The following is a 14,156-nucleotide window of genomic DNA, read 5'->3' on the forward strand; positions in this document are numbered from 1 at the left end:
TAGTATCTAAAGTTAGGTCTGTCATGCCTCTGGGGATGGTAGAATTTTTGAAGTGGGCGTCATTAATTAATACATTCCAAACGAAGTATAGGGTTTATTGTTATTGTTTTTGAAATACCCTGTGTTGTTATTATCATCTATGGTATTGTGTAATCCACCCTTCTGGGTTATGCTATAAAGTAGGGTGAACATTTGTGGGCCTGGATTAGAGTCAAGAGGATGGTGACTTGACAAAGTTTCAGATTCACTCATTTAATTTTTTTTTCTTTTTTTGCCTGGGGTTTTATATAGAAGGATAATTTTTCTCTACATCTAGATAGTTTTTCTGACTAATTACCAAAGCTGGATATATTTCAAGTCAGTAAGAAGTCTCTATGTGCTTTCTTTATATGCTAGAAATAGGTGCTAAATTTCTTTTCAAACCATATGTTACCATTGTGTAACAGGGCATATAGTTAACAAACTTGCATTACAACAATGTGATTTTAGGTTCAATCCCACTGAACACTACCTTAGTCAAGTGTATTCTACCAAAGCCCCAGGCTGACCAATGCCTTGTGAGTGAATTTGGTTGATAGAAACTATGAAGAAACCTGTTGTGTGAGTGTGTGTCTGCATTTGACCCCCCTCTCACCACTTGACAACCAGTATTGGTTTGTTTACATCCACATAACGTAACAGTTCAGCAAAAGCGACTAATAGTATAAGTAGCAGATTTTAAAAAATAAATACTGGGATTAGTTTGTTGGACTAAACCCTTCAGGGCAGTGCCCCAGCATGGCCACAGTCCAATGACTGAAACAAGCATAAAAAGAAAAGGAGATTGTGTAATCCCAGATATTACATTACATATCTCGTAGTCTGGCTGGCTGTTGCGGCACCACTTTTTACTTTGCAACCAGATCCCTCCACCTGTCTCTGTCTTCTGTCTTTCATGCTACATCTCTCATCTTTAGGCCTGTCCACTCACAAATGTTGTTTTCCCACCTCTTTCTCTATCTGCCACCTTTGACTGTTCTCTGAAGGATTTTTTTGGCCATCCATGATGGGTGGGTGACATGGCCAAACCACCTGAGGTTGCGTTTCTTTACTGTAGTAAGAAGTTCCTCATAGGGCCCTATTGCCTGCCTTATTCCTTTCACTTTCTCATTTGTGACATGATCTCTGTATGATATTCCCAAAAGTCTCCTGAAACATTTCTTCTCTGTAGTTTAGATATTTCTTTCAGTTTCTGTTGTCAGTGTCCATGTCTTTCAAGCATACAGGAATATTGAGATCAGTAGTAATCTCATCAGCCTAATTTTGGAGCTCAGTGAGATATTTTTGTCTTTCCACAGTGCTCTGAATTTGGTCATTGCTGCTGTTGAGATGGTCATAATTATAACATCTTGATCAGAGATGACCTAGAACTGACCAACAACAACAGAAGCTCAACAGATTAATTATATCTTATAAAGGTAGATGGCTGGCAAAATTGTTGGCATACCGGACAAAATGTTTCGTGGTATTTCATTCGTTTTTACATTCTGAGTTCAAATTTCATTGAGGTTGATTTTGCCTTTGATCCTTTTGGGGTTGATAAAATAAGTACTGTTGATGTAATCAGCTTACCTCCTCCCCCAAAATTGCGGGCCTTGTGCCAACATTTGAAACCATTATATCTTATTATGACATTGATATTTTGCGACATTATGCAAATATAATAGGAAGCCCTGAAGTTCTCAGCAAGCTGAGTTGGTAATGCAGGTTCAACTTCTGGTTGTGCCAGTTCATTTCATTCACTTTCTAAGCATGTCAATTACTGCTGGAGGGTGGGCTGACTTGACTTGCCCTTCAAAGTACATGAAGACGAAACCTTCAAGTCATGGCAATTCGTTTTGGCTTAAACCCTTTAGCTTATTCTGCCAAATGTAATGGTTACCTATTTACATTGTTTTGAATTAATTATGCGTTATCTAATAACTTTGAAATTTTGATGATGTGATTCTATATTTTTAGAACGACATTGTAAGGTAGGTGTGAATGATGAGATTTGAGCGGAAAACAGGCAGAATGTTTCGACTGGATATAGCTGCTTTGAATGCTAAAGGGTTAAGGGGCAACATTTTCATTTCTCTTCTCAATTATTACTACTCACCCTTATAATGTCAGATAACTGTGTATCTCTTCTATAGCAAGACACTTGCTCTTGTCCTTTTATTATACTTTAAGCTCTCAGCACCTTGCATAAAGCCAACCCCTTTCCTAATACCCCCCACTACCAACATTTTTTCATGGGAGCTTTTCTTTCCTTTTCTTTTCTCATCTTGTAACTTACTTTGTAAACTTACTAGTGTTGATGGTACAAAAAAAGAATAGCACCCAGTACACACTGTAAAGTGGTTGGTGTTAGGAAGGGCATCCAGCAATAGAAATCATGCCAGAGCTAATACTGGAACTTGATGCAACCCTGCAGCTGGCCGGGTCCTGTCAAACCATCCAGCCCATGCAAGCATAGAAAATAGATGTTAAATGATGATAGCGATGATGATGATGACGGTGACGGCAATGGCAACAATGATGTATATGATTTAATGCCTGTTACTCTGTTATCTATGGGCAGCATCGATACAGGATTTCTCATGTTCATGTTCCTTTGCTTTGGAAAGGAGCATATGCATTACAAATATCAGAAATGAGCCTCAAATCAGGGAATCGAAATCAGGTTGTCAGAAGATAACTCCCACTCTCTACCATATGACACACAGACAGTCACATACGTCAACAATTATCCTTGATTATGATTGACTGAGAATTCACTAATTGTGACACTAGCAATACAAATTTCGCTTAATGTTCTGAATTGTTATCTGAAAAAGTATTGATAACATTCTAACATTACTTAATTACAAGGCAATGAACTGTGTTAAATTATTTTGTTTGTATTGTTTTGCACTATTATTATTAAGGCAATGAGCTGGCAGAATCATTAGCATGTCAGGAGAAAGGCTTAGCAGTATTTTGTCTGTCTTTTCTGAGTTCAAATTCCGATGAGGCTGATTTTGCCTTTCATCCTTTTGTTTTCGATTAAATAAGTTACACTCTGGGGTTGATGTATTGACTTAAACCCTTCCCCCAAATTTCAGGCCTTGTGCCTACAGAAGAAAGGATTATTATTATTATTATTATTCAGTAGTTTTATTTTTATAACGTGCTTTCACTTCACTACCGAGCGCAGCTCTGTGCGCCTTGGGTATGTGCTGTGGTTTGCTGTGGTGCTCTTATGTTTACTGTATTGAAAGTGTTTTGCGTAGGATGTGTGCAGTACCCAGTAGTGCAATTTTCTGTATGTTATATATATTTGTAAGTCCTGGTATTTTTGTTATGTATTTGTCTGAATATTTTTTTATTATACCTAAGGCACCTACTATGATAGGAATTGTTTCTGTTTTTAGATTCCAATCTGAATCTTTGTTACAGTCACTTGCTGGTTCACACCCAGCGTCCTGAGGTGAGTGAAGGATAAGAGATGTTACAGAATGACTGAAAGCTTAGAGAGGGGAGGTAGTGAAATACCTTTATGTAATACAATGCAGACATTTAAATGGATAGGGTTTTTCTAAGGATGTGGACAGTACTTGTCAGCACAATCTTTTGGATTTCTCTGAGACATGGTTCTCCTGAGATCTTATCTAGATGCTGCTGACATCCCTCTTTTATCATAACTAGGGCACCTACAATAACAGGAACAGTTCTTGCGTTAAGATGCCACATCTTTTGTATTTCAATTTCAAGGCCAAAAATTTGGGGAGAAGGGGCTAAATAGTTACATCAACCAATTGCTTATTTTATCAACTTAAAGTTGATCTAGCAGTTTGAACTCAGAACACATGCTGCTGAGCATTTTGCCCAGTGTGCTAACAATTTCATGAGCTTGCTGCTTTAATAACAATAATAATCCTTTCTACTATGGGCACAAAATCTGAAATTTGGTGGTTGGGTGGGGTTTAAGTTAATTACATCGATCCCAGTACTTTGCTGGTACTTATTTCATCAACCTCAAAAGTATGAAGGGAACACTCCATGAAAGACACAAAGAAGCTGATCAAGTACAGAGATCTGGAGACTGAAATTAACATAGCATCAGAGCACAAAATATGAAGACTGAAAGATGGGTCATGAATATGGGAACAGAAAGGTTCACTAGTTGTATTCTGAGCAACATCAATATTCATGCAGTTCAGAAGATCACATTTCATGGAACAGCTATATTTTGTACTGACAATGAAGTGTTATCCACCCTGTAGCACTTCAGGTTCTGTGGGCCTGAGATGCTGTACGGAGCTGGCTCTACAGGATATAAAACAGGAAGTACAATTTGGCGGGGAGGTGGGGGTGGGGGCTAATCAATTACATTGACCTCAGTACTCAACTGGTACTTATTTTATCAATCTGGTTTACCAACTCTTGTCAAACCATTCAACCCATGCCAGGATGGAAAACAGATGTGAAATTATGAGATCTGGCCATTGTGCTGTTTATGTTAAAAAACAAGGGGAAATATTTCCGAGGGAGAAGCAGATGAGGATTAGTAACAGAAAAGGCATCCAACTGTAGAAAATCTGTCTCAGTGAATTTCATCTAGCTTGTGAAAGTATGGAAAAGTGGACATTAAAATGGTGATGAGGACAGTGACAGTGGTGGTGGCAGCTGTTGTCATTGTCACAAATTTTAAGGAAACTAGGAATTCAACTGATGAAAACATTAATATGACAAGAAAAGATAATGAAGTCGAACTAAATATTATTAATAGATTTAGTATTATTAATTCTGAATTCTTTTTCAGTTGGGAAAATGCCTATAGACAAGAATTTACAAATTTTGAGGATAATGGTGAAACTGGAGAAGTTTGGTAAGAAAATCACATATCAACCTTTTGTATTTTTTATTTATCTTAACATGAGCTTGTAGTTAGTGCATATGTGGCTGTGTGGTAAGAAGTTTCCTTCCAAACTACATTGTTTGAGGTTCTGCCCCACTGTGTGGCCCTTGGGAAAGTTTCTTCTACTATAGCCTCAGGCCAATCAAAGCCTTGTGAGTGGATCTGGTAGACAGAAACTGAAAAGAAGCCTATTTGTGTGTGTGTGTGTGTGTGTGTGTGTGTGTGTGTGTGTGTGTGTGTGTGTGTGTGTGTGTGTGTGTGTGTGTGTGTGTGTGTGTGTGTATCATCATCATTGTCATTTAACATTTGTTGTCCATGCTATATGTATGTATGTATGTATACATGTGTGTGGGTTACTGTCTCTTTGCTTTGACATCACATGATAGTTGAAACCAAGTGTCACCCTTATGCAAGCGGTGTCCTTCTAATCTTCCATGGAAACATAATACCTTACTTGGAAACAAGTGAGGGTTGGTGACAGGAAGGGGATCTGGCCATAAAATAAATCTAACTCATCGAATTCCATTCAACCCATGCAACCACAGAGAAGTAGGCATTGAATTGATGATGATAATGATGATGATATTCAATTTTCCCATGCTAAACATTTGTCTCTGTAGTTAGAAATACTTTATCTATCTTTGGTTTTGTCCATTTCAGCAAAATAAGCTTACAAAATAGTTTTCTTTTTCAGTAGTTTAAGGCAGAAGAAGATGGTTAATACCTATAGCCCCCACCTCTTTCCTCAGGGTTTCTGTGACTAGTGGGAAAATATGGAGGACATTTTCCTTAGACTGGAGACCTGGTTCAAATGCACTCAAAAAGGCACTCAAAAGACATGGTGGTGTCAAACCATTTAATGAATTAAGCTTACCAACCATGGGTTACACATTACCATCACTATCTGTATCAGTTTACTGCACTTTATAATGGTATTTATTTATAGTTAAGAGGGTCTGGGCATTGAGAATTTAATGACCTTGTAAGCCCATCTGGTGGTTTTTAAAAGAAGAATGTTTTTTATAGGTATGATAATTTAATTTATTGAACGGTTAGTACTAGTTGCTCTATCACCCCCGATCTCTACTCCTTTTATAAGCTGAGAACCATGCTGTTTAGTCTGTTGGAATGTGAAGTATGATCTTTAACCAGATGGAAACATAGTATGGCTAGGAAGGATCTGTGGGTTGCATCTTATGCACTGATTAATCCTGTGACAATCTGGACATATTGCATTCTCTCTACTCTCTAATGAATTTCTGTGTGTCTATTGTTATTGTATATCTCCAAATCAACCCTGATTAAGTAGACTTACTATCAAAGGCATTGAAACAATGACCATCCTATCTTTATTTCATACTTTGTTGTTTTCCTTTTTTTTTAAAGCTGGCAGGATATGGTTGAGGGAGATTTGGTTGATATTTCTTGCAAGTTAAGAAACTACATAGAGAAATTAGATTAGTAGCTTCCTGTCAGATTACACTAATGCAGCCTGTGCTGATGGAGCTTCTCTCTCTTGACCCACACTCTATCAACTCTTCTGTACCCAAAGTTCAATTCTGTCGCCCATTCTTTTCCTTTTGCACATCAATGACCTACTTGCTCTCACCTCCTGTGACGCCTACTGTTTTACAGGTGATACCACCTTTCAGTTTTAACCTTTCCCATGCAACCTAGACACCTTACACCAAATCTGCACTGATTCTATGAACAGGGACCTTAAATGCACCCTCTAATGGAGTCATGTCAGCTGCATTTCCTTTAACAGCAAAACAACATAAGCATTGCTCCATCTAGAAAGCATCACCACACCTCATTTCACTTAAACAAGAGCAATACACTAGAAGAACCCTTGTGATCACCACATGTGCTAGTCACTAGCTGGTGTACCCGGTAATTCCTGGGAGTAAAGACGTTCTATTTAAACGCTTATTACTCTGATATAAAAAAGCAATTTCATTATAACTGCCACAAAAGGTGTATTTTCTGTCATGAAAAGTACAAAAAAACTGTCAGCTGGAGGAAGGAGAGATTGTCGGAGGTTGGCGAGAGGGGTTTTTCGGAGGTTGGCGAAAGAGACTGTTGGAAGTTGTCAAGAGGATTTCAGAGGTTGACAAGAGAGGTTGTTGGAGGTTGGCGAGAGAGGTTGTTGGAGGTGAAAAAGCTGGATTGGAACACACTTATTAAATATGTTCTGGAATCAAAAATTTATCTACTATCATCGAAAAAGTTTAACTGTAAAAATGCAGAATTATCAGAGTTATGGGCATTCAAAGTGTAATCAAATTTAATTGAAAATCCTGCATGCATTGCCAGCATTTAGTTATTTGGAGATGTTGAAACAATGTCTATTAATGCAATGTCTAAATTAATTACAGCAATATATATAATAGTTTAGTTATTGAAGTAGAATAGATGATGAATAATTGTTTGATTTAGTAAATATCAAACATTATGAATTGGAGACTTATTGAGATCGCCATTGCCGCATTAGAGCAGCTTGTGAAGTAGAAGTACCCACTTGTACTCTTACTCGTCGTGGCATTTTAAAGGTTAACTTTATCAAGGCTAATTTATTAAAGCTAATATATAAATGTAGTATATATATATAAGCGCAAAAAAGTATGTATGTATATAAATGTATGAATGGAGTCTTTATGGTTTAGCAGTTCAAAACTGTGAGTAGTAAAATGTAGAATTAGGTTCACTGATTGTGAGAATCAAATATTGATTACTTCACTAAAAACTGACAATTGTAAGTACAGGTGCTGTGGGTTATTTCCCTTGGGTGTTTAAATAAAATATATTAGTTATATGTAGTAGATATAATGATCCCTTCCAGGGGCCCTGTTATCGATTTTTTTTTCAACAATCTAAGTATGTCACGAGGTTTCCAGACATGAGTTCTACTCATATCAAGTTTCATCAAAATCGATAAAACGATGTAGGAGGAGTTAGCTGACAACTCTACAAACAAACACATCCACAGACAGAATTTCCCACATATGTAGTAGATTACTATCATTGTATTTTTGTCACAGTGAGCACATATCCTTAACATAACTATGGCTGCATCACAAATCAAGCTCTTCTCTTCAGAACCGAAAAGTATTTTAGTTTTTCAATAACTATAAACCCTCCACAAAGCTCTGATGGGGTCAACAATAGAGACTTTTTCCACATTTGGTGCAGTGCTGCCGCTACATACTCAAAGGCTACTTGACTGGTTGGCATGAAGTCACTTGCCTTCTCTAATATGGCTGGTTTTGTGCCATCTCTATGCAAGCTCTCTCAATTTATTGTCTCTTCTTCTCTCATCAGCTGTATTATTACAAGCCCTCTCTCAGGCCCCTACTACTATGTCTAGTGCTTCCTTCCCAGAAAGTTGATCCTCTGGAATTGACACCCTGTATGCCTTTCTTGCAGTTGCCAACTTGCAACAGTTCAAGCAGAACATTAACAGTGCTAGTTTCACAGGCCTTCTGAGATCTGTGAAAGCTAAGGACACTGCCCCTTCCTTCAGACCCAGCTAATGTCAAAAAAAAAAAAAGAAAATCTCAGTATTTCAGCTATTATCCTAGTTGGACTAAAACTTTCCCAGCTTTTATGCCATCATAACTAATCTCTACAACTGGTTTTTTGTTGTTCAGTCCCATGTCAGTTTTGACTGAGTAGACCTAGGATGGCTTTTTTTTTAAAGATGGTAGTGTGTAATTTGAGGAAATTCAGTCTCTGTTTCATGCTGACTCCTTTGATGCTTTCTTGGTGTTTCCAGTGAGTGTAGGTTTTCACTATCATCATCATCATCATCATCATTTAAACGTCTGCTTTCCATGCTAGCATGGGTTGGACGATTTGACTGAGGACTGGTGAACCGGATGGCTGCACCAGGCTCCAGTGCTCATATTTTTCATTCAATAACTCACTTTTATATACATTTTTCTTTTCACATTTTCTGGGAGCTAAGTATTCCAGTATTGTTTGAGCACACTTCTCACTGTCATTCTGATTCATGCAAATACTCTTAAAATTCAAACTACTTCATGTGTCTCACCTTTAGAGTGCTGAACATTTTGCTCACTGCCTACCTTCAACTTGTTATGACTAAAAAACCTGATATTTTGTTTCCTGTCTAGCTTGCTCTTTTCCAATCCAGAATAACTAAGGATATAAGCAGACATAAGATTACTGAAGTCATCTTTATAAATAGATAATCAGTACAAATAAACAGACACCAGAAACTAGTTTTTGTCTGCATGTCTCCACAGCATACACTTGTTTGAACTTGCATACTTTAGAAAAATAAATATCTTTGTAACAGTTATTTTCACTAGAATATAAATCACACTACCATCATTGTGACAGATGCTGGTAATGTGTGTAACTGCATGTAGCAGACTCTTTCCTTTAGGAAGTTGATATTCAGATCTGATGTTAATATTCTTGAAAAAAGTGGTGAGTTAAAAGAATTGATAGAGGATTGGACAATATATCTTGTAATAGTTGCCACAAGGCAGCAAGCTAACAGAATCGTTAGCATGCCGAGCAAAATGCTTAGTGGCATTTCATCACCAAGGTTGACTTTGCCTTTCATCATTTTGGGATCAATAAAATAAGTACCGATTGGACAGTGGGGCTGGTTTAACAGACTTACCCTTCCTCTGAAATGGCTGGCCTTGTTTCAAAATTTGAAACCAATATTTAATTGCCACACTTAATGTTTTGAGTTTAAATTCCACCAAGATCAGTTTTGTCTTTTATCCTTCCAGGGATGATAATGGGTTTGATATGACCAGTTACACCCAGCCCAGAAATTGGTGTCCCTGTCCATAGTTAGAAATCAATATTCTTAGAAAAGATATGAATGTCACAACTTCCTGTGTACCTTTCACTATAATTTAGGCTCAATATCGTGTCATTTACTGTTTCTTCAGAAAACCTTTTGCATACAACAGTAAATAGAATCTGTAGGCGGTGAGCTGGCAGAAACATTAGCACACTGGGCGAAATGCTTAGTGGCATTTCATCTGCCGTTACATTCTGAGTTCAAATTCCGCCGAGGTCGACTTTGCCTTTCATCCTTTCGGGGGTCGATAAATTAAGTACCAGTTACGCACTACAGTCGATGTAATTGACTTAATCCCTTTGTCTGTCCTTATTTGTCTCCTAACCCATAGATCCAGAATAATCAAATATCCTGTATTTGAGTCTGGTCTGGGACCACAGTGATATATTGTAGTTGGTTGAGTACAATGAGATTCCAAATCCTTTTCTTTTTACTGTCGTTAAGAGCAAGAAATTAATCACCATCACCACTATCATTATCATCATCAAATTTAAATGAATAATGATTTCTCCTACCTGCAAGAGCTCATAACTTTGTAAGAGAGAGGTTTAGTCAATTAAATGAAAACCATTTCATGTCTGGTGCTCAATTTTATTGACCTTTGCACCTATAGGAAAAAGTTCAAGTTAACTTTGGTTAATTTTACTTCACGGATGTTTTAATTTTTTGCCTTTTTCTTTAGATATCTTTAAATATTTCCACATATATAAAAAAAATTGTTCCTTTAATTTCCTTAATCAGTTTTAATGTGTGATTGGTTTTTAAGTATTCTGGTCTTAAATTTTTAACAGGCTTTATAATACCATGACCTTTAAAACGTATATATGTTTTTTAAAGGTTTGGACAGACGTGCCAACAAAATATCATTGAATGGATAAAAATCTGCAAAGAAATAAAACATACTGATGCTATAGTTGATTTAGGCACTGGAAATGGATTCTTTCTGATAACTTTGGTGAGAAAAGTTTAAAATAATTATTCTATGTATTGTATTTTCATGATGCATGTCTTCATTTTATTGACCCACACTCTTTGTGTCATATACATTGCCTTGCATTTTATTTACTGTTTAGCATTTAAATTATCAAATCCAACCTGTGTAAAGATAGTTCCATCTGTTCAAACTAGCCTGTTATGGGAGAATCCTGAACACCCCCACATGACTGAAGGTGGACTAACCGATTACAATAAATAAGAGATGAGTGAACTATCAGAGAGGATAGTTGATGGTGTTAGTTTGACTGTGTTGGTTAACCCTGTTAGTATGACATGTGTTGGTTTAGCAGTTAGTAGTTGAATAGTGAATACTGAGTATCATACCTATGTTCGAGTAGTACAGAGTGCATTCTGTGTTAACATACATTTCTGTGATAGTTTATTTTTAGATAACTACAACCAACGATTTATTTGCATAATAGCATTTTTACACCAGACGTATATACCTATGTCATAACATAGCCACACTCAACTATATTGATATAGTAGCTCTACTGGATGGACTCATTTCTGCCATAATAACACAAAGAGTTTTGGTGTTTTTAGTCTTAAGTTTCTATCACACTTATATGACTATATTTTGTGTTGGTGGCTCAATAAAAATGCAATGAGTCCAAATTAAAAATCGTTTGGTGACAGCAACAACATGGACTATATGTGGTACCACTGTACAGCTGTCTACTAATATTGTTGATGGACATGCAGCATGTCACTGGCATTTCACATATGAAGTCCAGGATTATGTGAAAAAGTGTGAAGACCGTCGATTGACTTTTTTCCTTAAAGGTATTAAAAAATTATTTGGTTATTATAAAGAGAAATGAATGATAGCATGCTATATTAAACAGATGTCCAATACAATATAGCTCTCAGAAATAGACCACAGGCAAATTTGTTCTTCACAACATCAGGAGCTGCTTTCAGATATGATCCATCCCAGCCTTATAAAAACAATAATTCTGTACAAATGGGTGTGTTACACTCAAATTGTCGTTTCTGCAAAGCTTTCAAATTTCCAAATGAAATTAGTGGCATGTGCTGCTCAGGCGGTAAGGTAAGATTGCCAGCACTACCAGCTCTTCCTCAACCTCTTTCGACAGTTCACTTCCCCGTCACTGTCTCCCATTACAGCCCATTTCCAGAATGTACCCATTTATGTACAATTTCTCCATTACACCTCCATTCATTTGACTGTTAACCATACAATGGGTCGTGTTACACGCAGCACTGACCGCCTCCAAGGCGAGTATATCCACTGACAGCTAATCGGTGGGTTCAAAAATTACACACCCCCACTCCAGTTTTCCACGCTAGGTTAGAGCATGGAATCCTCCAAACGGTTGTATTACATGTCGATTAGTCGAATTAGACCATCATTTACTCTACAAATGTTTTGTCGTCAGTGCTGCACTTTCCCGTATCACCTGTTTCCACATAACTGTAATATATATAAACAAACTATACTATTTTAATCCCGAGCAATGCCAGGTATCTCTGCTAGTATATATATATATATATATATATATATATGTGTGTGTTTGTGTGTGTGTCTGTCCTCTTACCATTGCTTGACAACCGATGCTGGTGTGTTTACGTCCTCATAACTTAGCAGTTCGGCCTAAGAGACCAATAGAATGAGTACTAGGCTTACAAAGAATAAGTCCTGGGGTCGATTGTTCAATTAAAGGCGGTGCTCCAGCTTGCCACAAATGACTGAAACAAGTAAAAAAAATAAAGAATATACAAAGATTGGTTGTTTTCTCTGTTGTGTTAGATGACAACAGACAGTGGCAAGAGTGAAATATTATGCTGGAATTGTCCTATCTAACCCATACCAGCAAGTAAACATTGCAAAATGACAATAATGAAAATAGCATCAAAGAGATACATTGCCTTTTAAAATTTTTTTTTAAAGTCTTGAGTAAATGTCGACCCTTTAAAAGGTGAGGAATTTTCTACTATGAAGAATGGCTCCTGTATTTGTGATAATGCATTTTGGTCATAGGTGTAGTAGACTACATTAGGAAGCTAAACACGTATTTGATACTTCAGTGTCATGTTATGTATATTTCCTCAAATACTACAAGAAACTTTGCTTTTTGAAACTTACCAGCTGCAGTCTTTGATTGGAACCAACCCATTGCACCTTGAAAATTAATTATGATCTTGGTCTGATTTAGGCATAGTCAACTGTACAACTTCCACAAAAATAATACATAAAAAAAAAGTTAAGGCATTTAGAAAGACCTCCCCAGATTGCTAAAGTAAAATTTCAGCTGTTGGTCTTTGTTGCTATTAATCAAGTCATACACTGAGAACTAAAAATGATAGCATGTGATTTACTAATGAGAGTGAAAACAAACTGACCATTTACTCTTTTTGTCTTTATTAACAGGCTGAGCAGGGGTTTTCATGTCTCACTGGTTTGGACTATTCTGAAAATGCTATAACCTTTGCCAAAGCAGTTGCTAAAAACAAAAATATTAACCATATTACTTTTGAGGTAAGAACATTTTTCAGTTAAAATTAATGTGGTAGCACTGTCATGTCTTTCTTTTTTAACCCTTGATCTACCAGAGAAAATGTATGTCACTAATTACCAACTGGGTTCAATGGACCCAATAATTTTCTTTTAATTAAATTTTATTCAAACTACCACTATTTCTTAGCTACATTATATATGCTATCAGGTGAATGAAGAATTACTGTTTCTCACAAATTTAATAAAAAAAATACAGCTTACAGAATATATTATAAATTTTAAAAATTACAAAAATACAGAATTACAGCTCTTCATGGCAGGGAATGCAGACAACATTGGAATGTTCTTGGCAAACGTGGATATTACAACTCTTACATGTAGTACTGGTTTTCCTGTCTTTTCTGGGGCCACGCAAAAAACATCTTCCTATTTTCTTTGGTTGAGGAATCTCAAATGAGGTTGAAGATCGTCTTCTTTTCTTGTTTGGTTGAGAAATGTTAGCGGATCTAGAAAATTGTTTGTCATGTTCTTGTTTAGCATTAACTCCATCAAGTTCCTTTCCTAACTGAATTAGGCACTGTCTTCTTTTATCCTTGAAACTTCGCAAGTGAAGCTGTTTGGCAACAATGAAAGCGTTCACTGCACTTATATCAATCATGTTGTAGAATATAGCCATAGGCCATCTTCGAGTCATTCTTTTGCAAGTGTATGTCCTTACCATCTTATCTGGGGTATCTACTCCTCTTTTCAGCACTTTTTGAATCAATTGAAGGCTGAGAGTGCATTGTACTCATAAGTGTGACTACAGAATTTTTCTTGGGACAATAAGATAGGATCATAGAATCCTTTTGAAATCCAAGTATTGTGCTGTTGCTTTCTCTTTCTTTTCCATTTGTGAAAGCACTTGGAAG

General features: G+C 36.7%; 1 protein-coding gene across 1 annotated transcript in view; it reads left to right on the forward strand.

The window, feature by feature from the left end:
• LOC106881008 (EEF1A lysine methyltransferase 2) overlaps nucleotides 1-14,156 on the forward strand; it is a 35,406-nt gene that overhangs the window by 19,438 nt on the left and 1,812 nt on the right. The window contains exons 2-4 of the mRNA XM_014931195.2: nucleotides 4,826-4,891; nucleotides 10,605-10,722; nucleotides 13,159-13,266. Of these exons, the coding sequence (XP_014786681.1) occupies nucleotides 4,826-4,891; nucleotides 10,605-10,722; nucleotides 13,159-13,266 (292 nt within the window). The remainder of the gene's footprint in view (nucleotides 1-4,825; nucleotides 4,892-10,604; nucleotides 10,723-13,158; nucleotides 13,267-14,156) is intronic.

The sequence above is a fragment of the Octopus bimaculoides genome, chromosome 6, assembly GCF_001194135.2.
Source record: "Octopus bimaculoides isolate UCB-OBI-ISO-001 chromosome 6, ASM119413v2, whole genome shotgun sequence".
In the NCBI taxonomy this organism is placed as follows: Eukaryota; Metazoa; Mollusca; class Cephalopoda; order Octopoda; family Octopodidae; genus Octopus; species Octopus bimaculoides.